Source organism: Chlorocebus sabaeus, chromosome 1, assembly GCF_047675955.1.
Source record: "Chlorocebus sabaeus isolate Y175 chromosome 1, mChlSab1.0.hap1, whole genome shotgun sequence".
NCBI lineage: Eukaryota > Metazoa > Chordata > Mammalia > Primates > Cercopithecidae > Chlorocebus > Chlorocebus sabaeus.
Window position 1 is genome coordinate 43,566,641 of NC_132904.1, and position 23,981 is coordinate 43,590,621.

The window sequence follows — 23,981 nt, forward strand, 5'->3', positions numbered from 1 at the left end:
TAGCTCATATCTCCAACAAGCAGTGGTAGGGTACTATTCCATTTTTCTGGAACAAAGTGATCCTGAGTTTATTTATGGTTAAGAGTTAAATGACCTACAGAGAAATTTATTCCATGCTGTTTCAGGCTACATAATTAGAATACTGATCTGATTCTCATGAATGTTTCCCACTGGTCACACTAGGCCAGGACACATATGAAAAGACAATGTCCTACTCAAGAGCACATGCCACACTTGGGTGCGTAGATGTATATGGCAGTATCTTGGATCATAAAGTTTGAGTTATTGACTTTTATTTTTTCCAACAAATACATATTGAGATGATCCATCCCTGTGGTAGGTATGATGGGAAATATAGTAATATATACAACATATGTTAAAAAGGCAATCAGTGCATTAAATAAGGACAGAAAATGGCTATCATATGCATAAATATGTGTTTATTATATACATAATGTTTATGAAGTACTACAGAGTAAGAACCACCATAGGTTCTAAGAGAGATGCAATGATATCAGTAAAGATGGTAAGGAGAAAAATTTCAGTGGATTTTTCATTGTGCTAATAATAGTACTGACAATTGCTAATGTCTACTGAGCAATTACTATGTTCCAAGCACTAACCTAAGTACCATAATTGTATTATCTCATTTAATTTTTACAGTCACGTGAAGTAAGTACCTTTACAGTTCTCCTTTAAAGATAAAGAAACTGAGGTTTAGAGAAATAAACTTATGTGTTGAGGTATGTTCTTTTACAGTCACCTTTCACAGGTGGAGAAAACTGAATTTTTAAAAAATTTAGTTACTTGCTCAAGGTCACATAACTAGTAAATAGAAATACCAGAATATGAACCCAATGTATCTTCCTCCAAAGCCCATGCACCTAATGGTTATAATAGAATTCTCTTTTTATCAGCAACAACTCTTACAACAGCCTCTTCAGTTTTCCATCTTAGTCAAGAATTGGGTCTTCTGCTGCCCTCTCAGGCAGAGGCTATACTTTTCTCTATAATTCTTTGAACTTCAGAAAAAGAGGGTGAATACTTTTTGTTTCCCATTTTCATTTTGAGACTAGTTCCCTTTTCTCCAGCAAAGCCCTTTTCTCCTTTGAAGCTTATTTTGCCACTTCCCCCAACCTGTCCATTTCCACTACAACCTCTCATTTATTAAAGTGTCTCTTCTCTGGTCATCCTTCTCAGTGATTTCAGCACCTATCCTAACCTCATTCTTCAATACATGACTGCATTTTATATTTTATTGAGAAAATAGAAGTTATCATATTAAAACATCTCATCTTTTCACCATCAAATCCACAGCCTCCAAAATTCTACATCTAGCTTTTTTTAGGGCAATATTCCGTGGAGAGATGATCATGGGTTAAACTAAAGCAAAGTTATGGGAATGATAAGAAATAGCTGAATTTGTGATATTCTGAAGGGAGAGATGATAGACTTGTTGATGGGTTGATAACAAATCTGAGAGAGAGAAATCAAAGAAAACACTTAGATTGTTTTATCTGAGCAAATCCTAGTCAATGGTAATCCCATTGTCTACGATGGGAAAGAAGTATAAATGAGAAATCTACTATGTGAAGAAGGAATCAAGGATTCTGTTTGGTTGTGCCAGGTTTGAGATACCTATAAGGGATCCAAGTGGACATTTCAAGTAGATGACTGACTACATGACTCTGGAGAAATCAGAGAAGAGGTTGGGGCTGAAGATGTAAATTTAATAGTCGTTAGCATATAGATGGTATTTAAAGCCGTTATATTTGGACACAATTACCTAGGCAAAGAAAAAGAGAGAGGAAATGTTGAGCCAGTACAGCATTTACTGACTAGTAAGAATCCATCAAATAATCAAAGGAGGTGCCTGAGACAGAAGGAAACCCAGGAGAATATAAGCATCTCTGAAATAAAATGTTTACAGAATAAAAGGAAGGACTGATGATTTTAAATGCTTCAGAGAGGTTTAGTTCCATTCAGATTATATTCTGATCATTGGACTACCTTTGTCTTTTTCCAATTAGATAGCCTAGCATAGTGCCTGGCCCATCGTAAGTACACAGTGAATATTTCTTCAATAATTTCTATGATGATTGCCTTGATTTATAAATTCATTTCAGCAAGTAAAAACAATTAATGATATTATAGATGGGCATTCTAAGAAGAGAAAAAGGATAGAATTATAAAACTAAAGAGAAGAGGCACATGTAAGAAAGACAGACTCATTCAGTTTTGTGGAAAGGGGGTACTTGAAATTAAATCTAGAACAATGTTTTCGAGTCCTTTTGTAAAGAGCCTTGAATATCTTAGAATGTTGATCATCCCAAAGAGACTTAATCAAAAAATTAAATGCCTGGGGTACTATACAAAACTAAGTAACAAGGAGAATTACAGAAAATGTATGTTGTTTCTTTCTACCTTGATAACATGATTGCAGATCCTATAGTCTCAAGGTACAGGTAGTTGCCCAATTTGAATGTTCTGGAGAATGAGCAGGGTGGCTCAGCCATAGTCCTGTGCCTTGCCCTCCTAGGGACTAATTCCAGGTTCCCATGGACAAGAAATATATTAATAGCTGAAGGCTGTATCATAACAGATCTCAGGAAAAGGGGTAAAAAGCTATAATAAAATATTTGTCCAATATATCAGTAAAAATCAGTCCATAGATGTTTTACAGATTTGAAGGATGTGAAATGGCCAATCTACAGTCCCTAAGTCATGCAGTAAAACTTTGTTTACACTAGCCTTTCTTCAAAAGGCAAACTATGGGCAAAAGTATGTTTCTGCTTGGTAGCTGGTAGGCCTTCTTTTATGTCTTAATGTGTGTTTAGTAACTTGTCATGTCCCTCTGTTGCCTTGACTATCCAGCATGTTCAGTACCTCCTAGCTCTAAACCTAGCTCATAATATAATTGCAGAATAACTGAATGAGTCTAAAAAGGGTCAATAAGTAAGATTTTAAAATAGACATTATGCAAAAAGGAAGTTAGACTTAGCATAATTATTGCCTCTCAAATTAGGGCAAAGGATTTGATCATTTCTAGTATGACTATATTCAGTGTCTATAGGACTTTCAGTATCTATAGGCATTAAACATAAAATAGAGTAAATTTTCTGTATGCAACAGACAATGTCTTTGAACTTAAATACCAGGTCCACTGATGATTTTTCAAAACATTAAAATACATATTACATAAAATTTTACCTCACAATTTTAATTTTTCTTCAATTTTTCAGAATAATGGTGTAGACTCTGCAGTAATACACCAAGCTACAAGAGCAGAGTTGATTTGCATTAAATCAACTGGCCAATTCTCATTTTGCATCTATGTATTTACTGAGCACCCATTATGCACAAGGTTTTATGTGGCAAAGGCTGAAATATAAACAGCTAAGTTTAGCAAGACATAATACATTGAATACTACAAGCAAAATTGGGAGAACAATTTATTCTGACTCAGTAGATCAAGGAAAAATGGGATTTGAGCTGGACTGTGAGGGATGAATAGGATTTCAATTGGAAGAAGAGAGGATAGAATAAAGCACTCCAGTATAATAAATGATCCCAAGGAGAAGGAAAAGGGCCATGAAATCATCCATCTGGCCTGGTCTGTTGGGAAAATGATCGGTTAACTCTCAGGTGTGACTGGCAAGGTAATGGGGAAAGATGGTATCACAAGAGATGAGGTTCAAACTATCCATATGGGACCACATGTCACAGGGCCTTGAGTGCTTCACTAATAAGTTTAGACTTCATTCAAAAGAAAATAGATTAAGAGAAAAAAAATGTATGTTTTTTTCCCATCATTCTGTAGCCCACTCCTTCAGTCTATACCCATTTAAGTGTGACATTAAGGTTCTGCATACTCTTGACAAACTAATTCTTACCACTGTATGTTAAAAATTCGTATCCCTGTGTTAAGAGCACTTTGTGATAACTGATTAAACTTAACTAAAAGGGATTTTTGTCATCCAAGTTCACATCAATCTTGTCTTTATGCTTATGATTTATGGTCAAATCATCCAATAGTTCTAAAGAAATCTGAAAGTCAAATTTCTTATAGTAACATCACCTGGTCCAATTATTTCAATATGACACTTAAGAGAAGCTTAAACACTACCAAAGGTATACCTCCCCGCTCCATCAGCCTCTGTAGGTGGGAAATTTTAACTGGCTCTAATTACAATGAGCACTTGCTGCAGAGATTCTTCTGACTGATTGAGTCTGACCTTAAGCCACCTCTCATCTATCTACTTTCTGACTTTATAAATCAATCCTATGTGGGGTACAGTCTCAAATCCTTTCTTAAACTGTTATGAAATTGCTCTATAACCAGAAGAGCACTCTTAGAAATATGCTCACAATCCTCCCCTGATTTTCAATATGAATGTGCTTTTACAAATGGACCTGACCCTAATCAAGCCAAACCATCCCCTGATAACAGATAGTCTTGGCCCTCAACATTCTTTCCAATATTTGGTCTAAATAAAGGCTCCTAAGGGCAGAATTTTAGACTGGCACCTTCCCAAATTCTTCCTCATTACATTAACCACGTTGCAAAACTATGTCTAGAGTGTTGTAAGTACTTTTGCCAAAGGCTTCCTATTCCTCTTACTTTCTTCAAACTCTGCAAATTTCATCTTCTCTGATTCACAGTCCAGTAGTTTATGTAGTTTATTATCCTTGGTGATACCTTAGTATAACAACTTACCTTTCTATTCTCCCTCTCCCTCTCCCTTTCTCTCATATTGCCTGTGAGCCTCTGAAAAACATCTTTGTACATGTGAGATGTCTGTTTGACTTATTTAATTCAGGACTGTGTTTACATCTTTAGCATGATCTGTCACATTAATCTTTCTGTCTATATCAAACCTCTGGTCTTCTGTTTCTGCCTTTCTGTGTTTTCTTTGTACACAGTTTATCCAGCAACTCATCAAACAGAAATTTCCAGGAAGCAGCTTGTCTGCACATGCACTCAATGCAAACATACTCATAATGAATGGTTTCAGAGAACTACAGGAATCTGAAGAGCCTTAGAATAAAGATTTCCCCTATGTTCCTGGAGTTTCTACAGTGAACTGAATTTTATTGTAGTGATTTTATTTGAAAGGCAGTCAACATTAAAGTTGGTTTGAAGATTTCTTGAGAGAAGGGGAGGTACTTGACTCAATTTCCCTGTCCTAGGACCAATCATGGTACTCTGGTCAGGGAGTGAGAAACCCCAAAGTTGGTGGGCCACATGAATGTACCAAGTGGCAACATGGGCGTGAAGCTCCTATAGGGTTAACATTCATCCCCAAAATATCCCCAAGCCTAAGGGAGCAATATTCAATAGCAAATACAAAACTCCATGACAGGAGAAGAGAAAGATCATGGGAAAAAATTTAAAGCTTTGTATTTTGGTATCTTTAATTAGCAAGTTTTTCCTGCTTTTCAAACAAGGAGCCCATGCTTGCATTTTTCTCTGGGTTCTGCAAATTACAGAGCCAGTTTGCCAGTGGATTTCTATTACTTGCAACCAAAGGAATCCTAACTAATGCATACGCTCTTCGCATCGCTCTGTATTTTGAGTAATTCTTTACAATCCTCTTTCACACAAGATAATACCATTTTGTAAATGTTCTGTTGGGTTGGAAGAATTTTTTCAAATCTTTCTCCAACACTAAATGGTGAAATCCCCAGGGCCTTGTCTTACTTGATTTTGCTCTTTTGGTGCCCAGACACAGAATTCACACTCACTGAATGTTTTATAAATAAATGTCAATATTATCAGCCATTAAGACAAGAATGTTTTCAAAGATCACCACATTCTATCCAGAACTAATGACAGGTAAGAGAGAAGACTTAGTCTATCAGCTGCATATTGACAACTGCCTAGTTAAAGCTCACTTTCTGTGTTGGCATTAATGCAGGACTGGGAAAGCAGATAAACGCTCTGCAGCTGATAAGACTAACCTTCATGTCAGGTAATGCAAATCTGACTTGAAACTGTTTGCAAGCGTTTTGTCCATTTAAACACACATGCCAAAATATTGAGCAAAACATATTGCATAGTTTCAGAATGACTTTAGTCTATTTATTAAGTATGTGAGCAATTTTTTTAAAAATTCTAGATTGTCATTGTACACTGTCTTCCCTTTCTATTTTCTCTTTAGTTTCTAGTTAGAATACAATGTGTATGAGAGAAAGTTAAATGATAAGCAGCCAAGGGAGGAAGAGGAAAGAAAAAGAGAAGGAAAAGGGGGAGGAAAAAGCAAAGGAGGAAAGAGAGGGAAAAAACTAAAAGCAGTTCCACTAGTTGAGTTAAATCAGATTCAACTATGTCTTACTTAAAATTTACTTGTGAAATAGAATAACGGCATCAACTTCTCAAGATGATGGTGGGAACTAAATGAGATAACATATACGAATACATACATCAAGGTGTCTTGCACATACTTAGTGAGAGTTTTTGTAGCTGAACAAGTATTTTCCATCCAAAAGAAGAAAAGACACCTTACATGGGCATCAACCACCACAGAAGCCCATCTGAGAGAATTCACACCAATTAGTATTGTTCTCGAAACTGCTGTCTTATGTAATGCTTATTAAAAGGCACGTTAACTGTTTACCTCTAACCAGATTTAGTCAAGTCTATGAACAATATCATATCTATCTAGAAAAGCTTTTCTATATTTAACACTTAAGAAGACTTAGTTGGCTGGGCGCTGTGGCTCATGTCTGTAATCCCAGCACTTTGGGAGGTCGAGGTGGGTGGATCACAAGGTCAGGAGATTGAGACCATCCTCAGGAACACGGTGAAACCCTGTCTCTACTAAAAATACAGAAAAAAATTAGCCGGGCGTGGTGGCGGGTGCCTGTAGTCCCAGCTACTCGGGAGGCCGAGGCAGAAGAATGACGTGAACCCAGGAGGCGGAGCTTGCAGTGAGCCAAGATCGCGCCACTGCACTCCAGCCTCGGCAACAGACCGAGATTCCGTTTCAAAAAATAAAAATAAAAAGACTTAGTTCCGCTGAGAGCAGTGCCTCATGACTGTAATCCCAGTCCTGTGGGAAGCTGAGGCACACAAATCACTTGAGGTCAGGAGTCGGAAACCAGTCTGGCCAATGTGGTAAAACCCCATCTCTATTAAAAATACAAAAATTAGCTGGGTGTGGTGGGGGCACATCTGCAATCCCAGCTACTCAGTAGCTGAGGCAGGATAATCAATTGAAGCCAGGAGTGGAGGTTGCAGCGAGCTGAGATCAAGCCACTGCACTCCAGTCTGGGTGACAGAGCAAGACTCTGTCTCAAACAAACAAAAAGTAAACATGAAAAAGACTTAGTTCAAGTTGTCTGGTTATTCTTGTCCAACTCCCACTGTAAATGTTTCAGTTACAGGTGGCAAAGTTAACTATAAAATGTATCCCCTGAAATTGAGACACAAATTTGGTTATCTCAGGCAGAAGGCCATAAACAGACATCCTCCTCCTCCTCTTCCTTCTTCTTTATTATAAGACTAATACTAGTCTTTAGTTTGTATAGCATTTTATAGTTTAAAACACCAAATATATATTCCCTTAGTGATTCTATGCAATAATACTGTGTCCGGAATTGGTGGGTTCTTGGTCTCACTGACTTCAAGAAGGAAGCTGCACACCCTTGCAGTGAGTGTTACAGTTCTTAAAGATGGTGTGTCCGGAGTTTGTTCCTTCAGACGTTCAGATGTGTCTGGAGCTACTTTCTTCTGGTGGGTTCGTGGTCTCACTGTCAGGAGTGAAGCTGCAGACCTTGGCGGTGAGCGTTACAGCTCATAAAGGCAGCGCATCTGGAGTTGTTCATTCTTACCGATGGGTTCGTGGTCTCGCTGGCTGCAGGAGTGAAACTGCAGACCTTCACGGTGTTACAGCTCATAAAGTCAGCGTGGACCCAAAGAGTGAGCAGCACCAAGATTTATTGCAAAAGAGTGAAAGAACAAAGCTTCCACAGAGTGGAAGGGGACCTGCCTGGGTTGTCACCGCTGGCTCAGGCAGCCTGCTTTTATTCCCTTATCTGGCCCCACCCACATCCTGCTGATTGGTCCATTTTGACAGAGGGCTCATTGGTGTGTTTATAATCCTTGAGCTAGACACAGAGTGCTAGACACAAAAGTTCTCAAAGTCACCGCTAGGTTAGCTAGACAGAGAGTTAGCTAGATACAGAGTACCGATTGGTGTATTTACAAACTTTGAGCTAGACACAGAGTGCTGCTTGGTGCATTTACAATCCTTGAGCTAGACACAGTTCTAGACAGATATGTTCTCCAAGTCCCACTAGTTTAGCTAGATAAAGAGTGCTGATTGGTGCACACACAATCCTCTGGCTAGATATAAAAGTTCTCCAAGTCCCCATCGGCTCAGGAGCCCAGCTGGCTTCACCCAGTGCATCCTGCAGTGGGGCTGCAGAGGAGCTGCCCACCAGTCCGGAGCCGTGTCTGCACTACTCAGCCCTTGGGGGGTCGATGGGACCAGGTGCCACAGAGCAGGGGGCGGTGCCCATAGGGGAGGCTCAGGCCATGTAGGAGCCCACCACAGGGTGGGGAGTTCAGACATGGCAGGCTGCAGGTCCTGAGCCCTGCCCCACGGGGAGGCAGCTAAGGCCTGGCGAGAACTTGAGTGCCGGCAGGCCGGCACTGGTGGGGGACCAGGGTCGACCTCCATAGCTGCTAGCGTGGGTGCTAAGCCCCTCACTGCCCTGGACCTGCCCTGGACCTGCAGCGCCGGCAGGCTACTCCGTGTGCGGGACCCACCTGGCCCTTATATATAAAAAATATATATATATATATATATTTTTTGAGATGGAGTCTTGCTCTGTCCCCAGGCTGGAGTACAGTGGCATGATCTCGGCTCACTGCAACCTCTGCCTCCCAGGTTCGAGAGATTCTCCTGCCTCAGCCTCCCCAGTAGCTGGGATTACAGGTGCACACAATGCCCAGCTAATTTTTGTTTTTGTTTTGTTTTGTTTTTTTGTTTTTTAGTAGAGGTAGGGTTTCGTTGTGTTGGCCAGGCTAGTCTGGAACTCCTGACCTCAGGTGATCCACCCACCTTGGCCTCTCAAAGTGCTGGGATTACAGGCGTGAGCCACCACACCTGGCCCTAACCAAATTTTAATGTGTAATATGTAAAAATATAAAAGTTACAATTCCCCAATAATGAAAGCAGGTGCAAAGTACCAGTAGTGAAAGCAGGTATAGAGTACAAGCTCTTTATCCAATTGTTCAACTACACCACATTGCTTTCCCATGTAGCATTTATAAAACACAAGACTTTTCCTTACTGAGGTCGACACAATTGATTATGAGAATGTCTTTAAGAAAATTATTTTCCCTAATTCATAACTTTCAAGGGAAGATATGTTTCCCTTCACAGTCTGCAGACACCAGGAACATTATTTGCACTCATATTTTTTCACAGCTGGACTTAGAAAATTCTACAAAGGTGAAACCACCACTTATCACAATGGCAAGAGAGGACTTGGCAAATACAAACCCATAGGACAAGAGCAATTAATATTATTTTATGAGGTAACATAATTCTGAAAAAAGTGCATTAAAATCCCTATGTTGTTCCTCAGATTTATAGCACTAGCATGCAGTTACCAGCAGTGGGCTTGATAATCCATGGAATTACATTAACGTTTTTGTTTCCTTGTTTTGCTTTGGAAATTTCCTTAGCCTTTTAAAAAGGCTGAGCACTAGTTTATTTGCTTCAGGGTACTTTAGAAAAAATACACATGAATATTCACGTATAAAAGACCATAGGAAGAAATGCAAATAATATGGAATTCATAGCAATAAGTGAATTTTCTTTTTTCACACACCCATAGGTAATAAGGTGACTAGTTTGCATGTTTCCAGTCTTTATTTATTTACATAAATATGTATATAGATATTTATAAATATTAACTTAGATATCTGATGACACTACATTGCTCTGAACTTGATTTTATTTTTTTTCTCAAAAATATGTAGGGTATCTTTCAATGTGACATGTATGTGTATGTGTTTGTGTGTGTGTATGTGTGTACATACAAATGTTTAGAGTTTTAAACTACAGCATTCTACTCTATAAAATGAATATGCCAAAATAAATGTAATCATTCCAAGACTGATGGATATTTTGGTTGTTTCCAGTTTTCAGTGAATATAAACAGTGCTGCAAAAAAAAAAAAAAAAAAAAAAAAAAACACTCTACATACATTTCCCCCTCTTCATGAACCTGTGCTTTTTTAGAATGAATTTCAAGAGGTAAAATTGATGGAATCAATAGAATACATACTTTGAATGTTGATAAATTTTGTCAAATTGCTGTTTAAAAAAAAAGAGTTTTACCAATTTACACTGATAGTCATGTATTAGGCTTTCTGCTTACCTCACCTTAACCAACACAGAATAAAATCAATCTTTTAAAATTCCTCCTCAATCCAATCCATAAATATAGTGACTTAGTCACTGTAAATTATTTTTCACTCATTACCAGCATTTCATCCCTGCAGAGGAATACTGACAATGTGTTTACTATGTATCTTTGGGCAAGTTACTTAACCTCTCTGTGTCTCAATTTTATCACTTCTAAAATGAGGATAATAATACCTACCTCATAGGATGTCTTTTGTTTTCTTGTTAATGTTGCCTATTTTTTCATTATGATTGTGCCTTTCCTCTTTGGTGATTTGGTGAGTTAACACATAGTAAACAAGCACCTACTGTGTGCAAGGCACCACTCTAAATGCCAGAGACAATGGGGGGACAATATCAAGTATTCACTGTCATGGAGCTTACATCCTAGTAGGGAGGCAGATAACACAGAGACAAGCAAACACATAAACATGTAATGTTCTGTCAGGTTGTGTTTGTGAAGAAAAAAATCAAGCATGGTGTGGGCTAAGAAGTACTAAGGTGCTATTTTAGATAGGGTGATCAAAGAACATTTCTGTGATGCGGGGACATTTGAGTAGAGACATGAAAGAAATGAGCATTGAGGCTGAGGCAACAGCAATGCTGAAGGAATAACAGGGACCCAGTAGGCTGAGGCAAAGGGATTGAGGGTGAGAGGAAAGAGAGGTGTCAGCTGTGAGGAGCCAGGGACCAGATGCTGAATCCCTCATAAGCCAGAAGGAGGAATTTTAATTTTATTCTAAATGCTAAGGGAAGCCAGAGCACTGGCCTCTGAATTGATAAACTGCTGCAAGACACTGAGCAAGGCTAAAACTGTAAGTTTCCTACCCAAGCAGTTACCTCAAGTGTGGAGAGAAACAGTGTCCACTTGCTCTTCGGGGAAAGCTCACAGGAAAGAAAAGCCTACATCCACAATCGAAGCTTCCCTCACAAATTCATGCCAAGAGGCAAAGCTGAACAGAGCCATCAAGTCATGTAACTGTGTCCCTGACCCACACCTATACCTTTTTCTTTCAACTCAAAAGCTAAATCTAAAGCATTTTTCTTTTTCCCTGATGCATAGTACCCTTGCCAGTTGATAAACCAGGAGCAGGACCCCTGGCTGTGTTCCACCAAGAGTTACCAAGAAGGTCCGACACACGAGTGCCAACAGCCCAGGCAGAATGGCTGCTCACAACTCACCCCTAAGGCGGTAAGCCTACCTCTGCAGATGGTCCCATTCCCCACGTAGCCTGGTTTGCAGGTGCAGCTGTGTCCCTGGACAGTGTTGGTACAGATGGCATTCTCATCACAGTTGTGCTGGCCGCTGCCACATTCATCGTGTTCTGTTTCCAGGGTGAGAGAAAAAGAGAAACACCTTAAGTTGGAATTACTGGTATTGGGAAATGTAGCTGGAATTCACCAAATAAGAATGACAATGACTACTACATGTCACTACCTTACTATGTGCCTAAAAGTTCCTGTTGAAATCTAAACTCTGAAAGAAAGATGTTATTATCCCTACTTTGCAGGTAAAGAAACAGTGTCAGAGAAGTCACACAATTGGTAAGTGCTGCGCTAAGGCCATTGTTTCTTTCACCTTCTGAAAAGGTTTTCAGAGATTCCAAGGTAATGGCTCTCAATAGGGGGAATTTTGCACTGCCTCACCCTGCAAACATTTGATAAATCAGGGGGTATTTTTGGTTGCCATTATTGGGAACAGGAGGTGATACTGAAATCTAGGGAATAAAGACCAGGAATGCTGCTAAGCATTGTACGATGTGCAGGACTGCTCAAAACAACGAACTAGCCAGCCTAGAACGTCTACAATGCTGAAAAATGTCCACAATTGGAAACCTTCCCCTCAGGTTACAAAAAAGAGAAGAGAGAAGAGAAGAGAAGAGAAGAGAAGAGAAGAGAAGAGAAGAGAAGAGAAGAGAAGAGAAGAGAAGAGAAGAGAAGAGAAGAGGAGGAGAAGAGAAGGGAAGGGAGGGCAGCGGTGGGGAGGGGAGGGAAGGGACAAACCTATATTAGAGATTCCATGGCTTATTTAGAACAAAGAGGATAAAACTGAAGAGGAAGGCCAGTGAATATAGCCTAGCAAAGGAGAATTTCCCAACAAAATTTTCAAAGGAGTACCACTGGTCACAGGAAAGGCTGGCAAGCACAGGATTGTGCTGAGAGTAGGAAAAGGATTTACTCTGAGGCCTCTGTTTAAGGGTCTTCAGTAGTTTAGCTCTAATTTTCCATATAGCCCACATTCATAGGGTTCAGATCTAACCTCTGCATAGCTGCCTGCCGTGTAGTGATATGGGTTATATATATACAGATAGCTGTGGCATCCTTGATCCACAAGACATGGAGAGAAACCGATCTAACTCTACAAAACAGATGAAAAGATTCCAAGTTAGAAACTAAGGTTTCATAGATAACTATAATTTCCTCTCATACTCAGCAAGTTTACGGAGTTACCCAAATGACTCCTCTATAAATAAACAATATGGCAAAGTTTATATCCTTTATTCCTTTTTAACATCTGCTAGTATAATTTCTCACAAATTTTAAGAAGAAAAATCCAGTAGGGCCATTCGAATCACAAATAGTTATAAAACAAGAATAGAAATTCCAGCTAGAAACCTCAAGGAAATAACACTAATTGGAACAAAACAAAAAATTCAATATAGTTTGTTAAGTGAATTGTTCAACCAATGTACCAATCATTTGAAATATCATCAATCTTCATTTATTTTTATTTTAAATTTCCTAATGGGGGTCCAGTAATGAGAAAGGTTAAATCCTGCAAAATAGGACTGTTTTCATCACACACACACAACAGAGGTAGGGCACACACCTGCATCTGATTGTTGATTTAATACTTGGGATTTTCTAAATAAAATTTTTATTTAGGCCTTAAGACCAACCCAACTGTCAGCAAGAAATGTGCACAGGTTAGCAAACAGTGAAAAAAGAAGATAAGATTCCTGAGGACACACCTCAAGTCTGTGCTCAAGTCATCTCCAGCACAATGCAGAAATAGTATACCCCTGTGCATGTCCACTCGAATTTACAAACCTATCAAGTACCTAGTATGTGCAGGTGTACTACCAGACAATGTTAGAAACATTAAAAAGTCTAAGAGTTCAGACTATACTCCAAGAGTTTTCAGTCTCCTTCTTTAAATTCATTTAATAAATAGTGATTATGGTCTGTACTGGGAATACAATGATGAGTAGATATGGTCTCTGCTAGCCTGAACATTTTAATAGGGGTAACTAACTGGAACACAGAAGAGAAGTGATAAGAGTTATAAGTAGTTGACCTTATATTTTATCATACAAATGGAACATATTTTAGAATGAAAGGGTGCTCCACTAATAATTACACTGGGATAACAAGCGTAACTCAGAATGACCCAGGCAAATTAGCATGTGTGGTCATGCTAGATAAGAGGAATAAAGATAAGCTAGACCGAGAGTTCATTGGAGGGAAGAAATTCCTTCTAACGGAAGGAAGAGAAAAGCCCTCTCGCAAAAGGTAGTATTTGAAATAATCTTTCACGAATGGTCATGGTTTCTCAATTAGAGTTGCTCATATTAATACCTTACATAATGTTATTGAATCTAGAGAATGCCAAGCACTGAAGTCAATATTTTACACATATTATACCATTTAATTCTCCCAACAATTAAATGAAGTAAGTTTGCTGATTTTACAATGAAGAAACTTAGACAAAAGTACTTTATATAATAACTTTCCTAAGATCATAGAACTGGTAAGTAGAAAAACTGATTGTGAATGTAGACACTAGATGAACAAACATGTCACTGAGCAATTGGAAATTAATTTGGATGTGCCTGAAACTAAACCATTACATGTGGAAATGATACCATAATGCAAACAATGAACTGTCTTCTTGTATTCTAGCCCTCAATTCCTACTGAGATCTCCTACATACTTACTGAGAACAGATGACCTATTCCCAAAGAACAAAGGCTATAGAACTTCCACATTTCATTTTCTTTAGTCATGCCCAAGTTTTCAAAATGACCAGCATCTTCAACACTGTGTTTAATAGAGACAGCCAAAGAAAACATAGTTTTCTTCTATAAACATCACATTCCTTTCAGGATATTATGGATGCTGCAAAAGATAGGACAAGTGCTTGTGAAAGATGGACTGGCATTTAGGTTAAGAATATGAACTCCAAAGCCACCAGCCTAGATTAGAAGATCCTGGTTTGCCACTTACAAGCTAAGTGTACTCAAGTAAGTTACCCAACCTCTCTGTCTTAGATTCCTCATTGTAAAATGTGGACAATGATAGAACCTATCACTTGGGATTGTTTTGAGAATTAAATTAATTAATATAGGTAGAAAACTTACTACAGTATATTACAGCTGGTAATTGCTCCATAAGTATTAAGTATTTGATTGTCGCTGCTGCTGCTGCTGCTGCTACTACTACTACTACTACTAGTTCTACTAATATTGCTGCTATAATTACTTGTGGGTAGACTTAATCATAGGATGGTGGTTACAGTTGAATTGAGACATATGTTATCAAGATGATTAATTAGAGGTGTCCAGCACTCACCTCCCCAACAAAGGACCACAACAACCAGTAGATAACCACAAATCAAACAGAGTATATTTAAGGAAGAATAATGGGATTCAGTAGAAAAGTTATGAAGACCTTCTAAGGTTCAGAAACTTAAAAAGGCATTATAGAAAGGAACGCAAAGCACCCGGTATCAATTAGTTTCAAGTCAAGAGGAACTCCTATTGTGGGGAAAAAAGAAAGTGGGAGATTGCCAGCGGCCATATTCCCACCATGGACACCAGCAATTCTAGCTATAGAAGAGCTTCACAGCCCTTAAAGGCCCTGATCCCAGCATAGGGAGCATTTGGAATCGAAACAACTTCATACTTCTGGAGAGGGAAAACATTCTGAGTCCTTTCTACTCCCCTGGATCCAGGATGCTGAAGCACAATACCATTTGAAGAGCAGAGTTGCCACCAGAATGTATCCATTCCTAGGATCCAATAGTCACTGTATGTCCATATTCCTGGGGTCTTGCTGCCATCCCACCACATAAACCCAGAAGGCTGCAGCATCATGACACGCGACGGACATAGAAACGTTACCCCAGGACAGAGGGAGCCAACACACAAAAGCAAATGAAGTCTAAGAAATGACTGAAAATGAATTCAAACTGATGATCTTAAGGAAATTCATCAAGATATAAGAGAACACAGACATTTCAACAAAATCAGAAAGACTGCATGATTTGAATGAGATATTCAACAAAGAGACAGATATCACAAAACAAAATCAGAGAAATCTTGAAACAGAACAATTCAATGAATGAAATAAAACTTTAATTGAGAACTTCAATAACAGGCTAGAAGCAGAATAATTTTTAAACTTGAAGACAGCTCTTTTGAAGAAACTCAGTCAGACAAAAATAAGAAGACATTTTAAAATAATAAATTAAGCCTAAAAGGACATATGGGCCACCATTAAGTAAATAAATATGTGAAGTTTGGAAGTTATAAGAAGAAAAGATGGGAAATGGCATAGAAAACCTACTTTAAAAAAAATAATAGTCATAGGCTGGGCATCGTGGCACATACCTATAATCCCAACACTTTAGGAGGCTGAGACAGAAGAATCACTTGGAGTTTGAGACCAGAGTAGGGAAGATGGTGATGTGCCATATCTACCAAAAAAGAAAAATCTGGGTTATGGTGGCACACACCTGTGGTCATAACTTCGCAGGAGGATCACTTGAGCCCAGGAAGTCGAGGTTGCAGTGAACCATGTTCATGCCACTGCATTCCAGCTTGGGTGATAGAGAGAGACCTTGTCTCAAAAAGTAATAATAATAAAATAATAATATTAGTTAAAAACTTCCCAATACTTGGGAGAGATATGGCCATCCAGATTTAGAAAGCCCCCAAATAAATTCAACACAAAAAGCTCCTTGCCAAGGCACATTATAGTCAAACTTTCAAAAGGCAAAGATAAAGACGGAATGCTAAAAACTGACAGAAAAACATCAAATCACATATAAGGATATCCCATCAGACTAACAGCAGATTTTTCAGCAGGCCAGAAAAGAATGGGATGATATATTCAAAGTTCTAAAAGAAAAAACAACTGCCACCAAGGAACCCTATACACAGAAAAACTAACCATCAGAAATGATGGAGAAACAGTGTTTCTCAGACAGGCAAAAACTGAGGAAATTCATTACCAGTAGACCTGACCTACAAGAAAAGCTTAACAAAGTCCTACATCAGGAAGTGAAGGGCAATATATACTTTTTTTTTTTTTGAGTCATATACTTTCATGAAAGTCGTACTCATATATAACTCACCAGTAGAGCAGATAAACAAATACAAAGGGAATGGAATAACACATTACTATTACTGAAAACCACCAAACCACAAAAATAAACAGTAAGAGAAGAACAAAGGAACAAAGGGTATAAAAAACAACCAGAAAACGATTAACAAAATAACAGAAGTACTCATCTATCAATATAAACCTCAAATGTAAATGGTTTTGATTTCCCAATTCAAATTAAAATATGTGGACTGGTTGAATGGATTTTTGGTAAGACCCAACTATATAAAGCTCATAAGAAACTAATATCACCTGTGAAAATGCACATCATCTAAAAGTATAAGGATAGAAAAATGTATTCCACACAAATAGAAATCAAAAGTGAGCAGAAGTAGCTATGTTTATATCAGATGAAATAGATATTAAGTAAAAAAGGAAAGACAAAGAATGTCATTATATACATTATATAATAAGAGAATCAATTCAGCAAATATATATAACAATTGTAAATACACATGTGTCCAGCACTAGAGGACCCAAATTCATAAAGCAAATGTTACTAGATCTGAAGAGAGAAAGAGAGAGAGAGAGAGAAGAGACTCCAATACAATAATGACAGGGGGCTTGAACAACCCACTCTTAGCATTAGATAGATCATCTAGACAGAACATCAACAAAAAGAGATTGGATTTAAACTGGACTTTAAGCCAAATAGATATAAAAGACATTTGCAGAACAATATATCCAATGACAGAGTATACATTCTTCTCATCAGCACATAGAACATTCTCCAGGGTAGAACATATGTTAGGCCACAAACGTCTAAACAAATTTCTAAAAATTAAAATAATATCAAGTTTCTTCTCAGACCACAATGGAATAAAACTAGAAATCAATACCAGGAGAACTTTGAAAACTATATAAAAACATGGAATATAAACATGTTCCTGAATGACCACTGGGTCATTGAAGAAATTAAGATGGAAATCATAAAAATTCTTGAAACAAAGGAAAACAGAAACACAATATACCAAAACCTCTGGGGCAAAGTAAAACCAGTATTAAAAGGCAAGTTTATAGCAGTAAAAGCTGACATAAAAAGAATAGAAAGATTTCAAATAAGCAATCTAATGATGTACCTCAAGAAATTTGAAAAGCAAGAGCCAACCAAACCAAAAATTAGTAGAAGGAAAGAAATAATCAAGATCAGAGCAGAACTAAACTGAATGGAGACTTAAACAACACAAAAAATCGGCTGGGTGTGGTGACTCACGCCTGTAATCCCAGCACTGTGGGAGGCTGAGGCGGGCAGATCACGAGGTCAGGAGATGGAGACCATCCTGGCTAACACTGTGAAACCCCATCTTTATTTAAAAAAAAAAAAAAAAATTAGCCAGGCGTGGTGGCGGGTGCCTGGAGTCCCAGCTACTCAGGAGGCTGAGGCAGGAGAATGGCGTGAACCCAGGAAGCAGAGCTTGCAGTGAGCCAAAATCACACCACTGCACTCCAGCCTGGGCAACCAAGTGAGACTCTGTCTCAATAAACAAACAAACAAAAACACAACAAACAAACAAAATACAAAAGATCAAAGAAACAAAAAGCTTGTTTTTTGAAAAGATCAACAAAATCAACAAACCGTTGGCTAGACTAAGGAAAAATGAGAAAAGAGCTAGATAAATAAATCAAGAAACTGAAAATGAGAGACATTACAACTAATACTACAGAAATATAAAGAATTATTCAACTAGGCCAGATACAGTGGCTTATGTCTGTAATCTCAGCACTTTGGGAGGCTGAGGCAGGTAGATTGCTTGAGCCCAGGAGTTAGAGACCAACCTGATCAACATGGTGAAACCCCATCTCTACAAAAACTACAAAAATTTTCTAGGTATGGTGGCCCACACCAGTAGTTCCAACTACTTGGGAGGCTGAGGTGGGAGCATTGCTTGAGCCTGGGAGGTCGAGGCTGCAGTGAGCCATGATCATGCCACTTCACTCCACCCTGGGCAACAGAGCGAGACCTTGTCTGAACAACAACAAAAGACGCTATTACGGCAGCTATATGCCAACAAATTGGAAAACCTAGAGCAAACAGATAAATTTCTGGATACAGGTAACCTATCAATTTTAAACCAGAAAGAAATAGGAAAACCGGGCAGACCAATAACAAGTAAAGAGATTGAAACAGAACAAAAAAAATCTCCAAGCAAAGAAAACCCTGGGAATGGATGCCTTCACTGCTGAATTCTATCAAACTTTTAGGAAATAATTAACTACTAATTCTTCTAAATTATTACAAAAACTGAAGAGGCAGTAATTCTTCCTAACTTATTGTACAAGGCCATTATTACCCTGATACTAAAATCAGACAAAAACATAACAAAAAAAAGCAAATTAAAGGCCAATATCCCTGATTAACATAGATGCAAAAATCCTCAACCAAATACTAGCAAACTGAATACAACAGCACAACAGAAAGATTATACACCATGATCAAGTAGTATTTACTCTGGAGATGCAAGGATGCTTCAACATACTCAAATCAATAAATGTGAGATATATCACATCATTGTCCAATCAACAGAATGGACAAAAACCATATTATCATCTCAATAGATGCAGAGAAAGCATTTGGTAAAATTCAACATCCCTTCATGATAAACATTCCCAATGAATTAGATGTAGACTCAGTATACCCAGACACAATAAAGATCATATACACAAGCCCATAGCTAATATCATACTGAATCAGGAAAAGCCAAAATTTACTGTCTCTAAGAACTAGAACAAGACAAAGATAACAACTTTTAGCACTGTAGTCAACACAGTACTCAAAGTTCTAGCCAGAGCAATTAGACAAGGGAAATAAATAAAGGGAATCCACATAGGAAAAGAGGAAGTCAAATTGCCCCTCTTTGCAGATGATATAATCTTATATATTGAAAAACGCAAAAGCTCCACAAAAAATAAATCTCAGAACTAATAAACAAATTCAGTAAAGTTGCAGGATACAAAATCAACACATAAAAATTGGTACATTTCTATACATCAGCAACAAACCAACTGAAAAAGAAATCAGGAATGCAAATGCATTTACAATAGCTACAAAAAACAAACCCTAGGAATAAATTTAACCAAGGAGGTGAGAGATCTCTACAATGAAGACTACGAAATATTGATAAAAGAAACTAAAAAGGGCACACAAAAATGTAAAAGTATTCTATGTTCATGAATTGAAAGAATTAATATTGTTAAACCATACTATTCAAAGTGATCTACAGATTCAATGTAATCCCTATTAATGACATATCAATAACAATACCAATGACATTCTTCACATAAATAGGAAAAAAAAGCCTAAAACTTGAGGAACCATAAAAGATCCCAAATAGCCAAAAAGCAGAACTGAGCAAACACGATAAAGCTGAAGACATCACACTACCTGACTTCAAAATATACTACAAAGCAATGGTAACCAAAACAGCATGATACTGGCATAAAAACAGGTACATAGGCCGATTGAACATAATAGAGAACCCAATAATAAATGCATGTATTTACAGCTGATATGGCTTGGATTTGTGTTCCTGCACAAATCTTATGTTGAATTGTAAACCTCAGTGTTGGAGGCAGAACCTGGTGGGAGGTGACTGAATCATGCAGACACATTTCCCAATTGCCATTCTCGTGATATCTGGTTGTTTAAAAGTGTTTAGCGGCCGGGCGCGGTGGCTCAAGCCTGTAATCCCAGCACTTTGGGAGGCCGAGACGGGCGGATCACGAGGTCAGGAGATCGAGACCATCCTGGCTAACACGGTGAAACCCCGTCTCTACTAAAAACACAAAAAACTAGCCGGGCGTGGTGGTGGTCACCTGTAGTCCCAGCTACTCGGGAGGCTGAGGCAGGAGAATGGCGTAAACCCGGGAGGCGGAGCTTGCAGTGAGCTGAGATCCGGCCACTGCACTCCAGCCCGGGCGACAGAGCGAGACTCCGTCTCAAAAAAAAAAAAAAAAAAAAAAAAAAAAAGTGTTTAGCACCTCCTCTTTGCTCTCTTCCTCCTGTTCCTGCCATGCAAATCGTGCCTCCATCTCTTCACCTTCCACTACGACCATAAGTTTCCTGAGGTCTCCGAAGCCATGCTTCCTGTACAGCCTGCAGAACTGACAGTCAATTAAACCTCTTTTCTTTATAAATTACCAGTCTCAGGTAGTTCTTTATAGCAATGTGAGAACAGACTAATAAAACAGCCAACTGATTTTTGACAAAAGTGGCAGCAACCTACATTGGAGAAAGGACAACCTCTTCCTTAAATGGTGCTGGGAAAATTGGATATTCATAATGCAGAAAAATGAAATTAGACCCCTATTTCTCATCATATACAAAAATCAACTCAAAGTAGATTAAATACTTAAATGTGAGACCTAAATTAATAAAACTACTAGAAGAAAACACAGGGAAAATGCTTTAGGATATTGATATGGGCAGAGATTCGGGGCTAAGACTTCAAAAGCACAATCAACAAAAGTAAAAATAGATAAGTGGAATTCTATTAAACTGAAGTGCTTCTGCACAGCGAAAGAAACAACAGAGTAAACAGCAACCTATGAAATGGGACAATATTTTTTCAAGCTATCATATGACAAGTGATTAATATCCAGAATATACAAGGAAGTGAAATAACTTAGCAGCACAAAAGCAAATAACCCAAAATAAAAATTGGCAAATAATCTGAACACTCACTTTTTAAGAGAAGGAAGCAATATGGACAACAGGGATATTTTTTAAATGCTCAACATCATTAATCATCAAGGGAATGAACATCAAAACTACAGTGAGATATTATCTCACCCCAATTAAAATGGCTTATATCGAAAAGACAGGCAATAACAGATGCCAGTGAGGATGGAGAGAAAACAGAACTCATACAATGTTGGTGGAATATAAATTAGTACAGCCCTTATCAAAAACAGTATGGGTGTTTCTTAAACTAAAAATAGAACCACTGTGTGATCCAGAAATCTCACTACTTTGTTTATTTAGAGGAATAAAAATCTGTATATTGAAGAGATATTTGCACCTTCATATTTACTGCAGCATTATTCACAATAGCCAACATATGGAATCAACCTAAGCGTCCATCAATAGAAGAATGGATTCAAAATGTGTCATGTATACCCAATGGAATACTACGAAGTAACAAAAAGAACCAAATTCCACCATTAGTGGCAACATGGATGAGCTTTGAAGACATTGTGTTACATAAAATAAGTCATGCACAGAAAGATGAATACCACATATTCTCATTCATACTTGGGACTTTAAAAATTTGAGCTCACAAAAGTGTAGCGTAGACTTGTGGTTATGAGAAGCTGGAAAACATAGTAGAGAGAGGAGGATAGAGAGAGTTTGATTAGGAGATAGAAAATTATAGCTAAAGAATAAGTTGTAGTGCTCTATAACACTGTGGGGTAACTATGGTCACCCCTAGGGTAACTTATTGCACATTTTTAAATACTAGAAAATAGAATTTTGAATGTTCTAACACAAAGAAATGATAAATATTTGAGGCAATGGATATGCTAATTACCCCGATTTGATCATTACTCACTGTATTCATGTATTTAAATGTCATTCTGTACCCTATAAATATGTACACTTACTACATGTCAATTTTTTAAAAAATTTAAAAATTGATTGAGAAATCTTTCTCTTTCCTTTACAGCTAATAGTCTAGGAAGAATGGTTGTGAACAGATAGGCATTTGAAGCTAATTAAATTAGAATGCCTCTTTGCAGGTCCAAAGAAAGATTTGCTTAGAGTCAATTATAGTCCCCAGGAAATAAGACTATAGATTAGAAAGGTGAAAAATGCACATTTAGGATTGATGTATAACCTAAGTTTGGCTACAGTATATTTGGAATATCCAACTTATCAGGACAAAAAATGATGATTGTCACAGCAAGCTATTTCTTCACTAATTATAATGATCATAACAATACTTATTTTTTTAACTAATATTCAAACACTAATTAAACAGTCATTATCACATAGTTCCTTTCTTCTTCCTCCTCATTTCCTGCCTGTGGGAAAACTCAGGAGGGCTCTAATAAATCCAGCCCTGTAACAGTGACTCTTGCATCAGTAGCCACAATCAATGGACACCTTAGGAAACCAATCAGGACCCAAAAAACTACCTGACAGACATTTCTACTGTGGCTACAAATGCCCCATGTTTGGGGTCTGCTGGCTTGTGGCTTTATTTTACTCAAAGTAACCTTTTATGTATCTTACATAATTGTAACAATGACTGGACTAGGACATGACAAGCAGATTTTATCTATTGGTAACATTTTATAGATGAAGAAATTAGGATTTGGAGCATGTAAGGCACTTTTCCTATAAGCACATAAATATCAATAATAAGTTGTACTTCTGAAACTCAAACTACCATCTCCTCATTCCATCTCCTACTGTCTTTCTAAAAGTCCACTTTACCATGTCATCCAAAAGAATTGCTACAATTTTGGGCACAGTGTAGGTAATTTTTTACTTAAAAAACAATTACAGATTCACAGGAAGTTGCAAAAGAAGAAAGAAGACTCCTGTGTACACTTCACCCAGCTTTCCCCAATGTATCTTTCACTCAGCTTCCCGCAATGTACCTTTCCCCTAGCTTCCCCCAATGTACCCTTCACCCATCTTTCCCCAATGTATTAACTTGTTCTCACACTGCTAATAAAGACATACCTGAGACTGCGTAATTGATAAAGTAAAGTACTTTTATTGCCTCACAGTTAAACATGGCTCGGGAGGCCTCAGGAAACGTATAGTCATGGAGAAGGGGAAGCAAACATGTCCTTCTTTACATGGTGGTCGTAAGAAGTGCAGGGTGAAGGAGGGGGAAATAGCCCCTTATGAAACCATCAGATCTTGGGGGAACTCACTCACTATCGCAAGAGCAGCATGGAGGTAACTACCCTCGTGACTAAATTACCTCCCACTGGGTCCCTCCTACAACACATAGGGATTATGGGAACTACAATTCAAGGTGAGATTTGGGTGGGTAAACAGCCAAACCATATCATTCTGCCTGAACTCTCCCAAATCTCATGTCTTCTCATTTCAAAAACCATCATGCCTTTCCAACAGTCCCCCAAACTCATAACTCATTCTAGCATTAATCCAAAACCCAAAGTCCAAGGTATCATCTGAGACAATGCAAGTGCCTTCTGC

The 23,981-nt window shown here is 38.1% G+C and overlaps 1 protein-coding gene across 2 annotated transcripts in view; it reads right to left on the reverse strand.

Annotated features, from left to right (window-relative positions):
• Window positions 1-23,981, reverse strand: part of NELL1 (neural EGFL like 1) — a 936,950-nt gene that overhangs the window by 338,189 nt on the left and 574,780 nt on the right. For both annotated transcript variants that reach the window (XM_008004248.3, XM_008004241.3), the window contains exon 14: window positions 11,623-11,745. In XM_008004248.3, coding sequence (XP_008002439.3) covers window positions 11,623-11,745 — 123 coding nt within the window. The remainder of the gene's footprint in view (window positions 1-11,622; window positions 11,746-23,981) is intronic.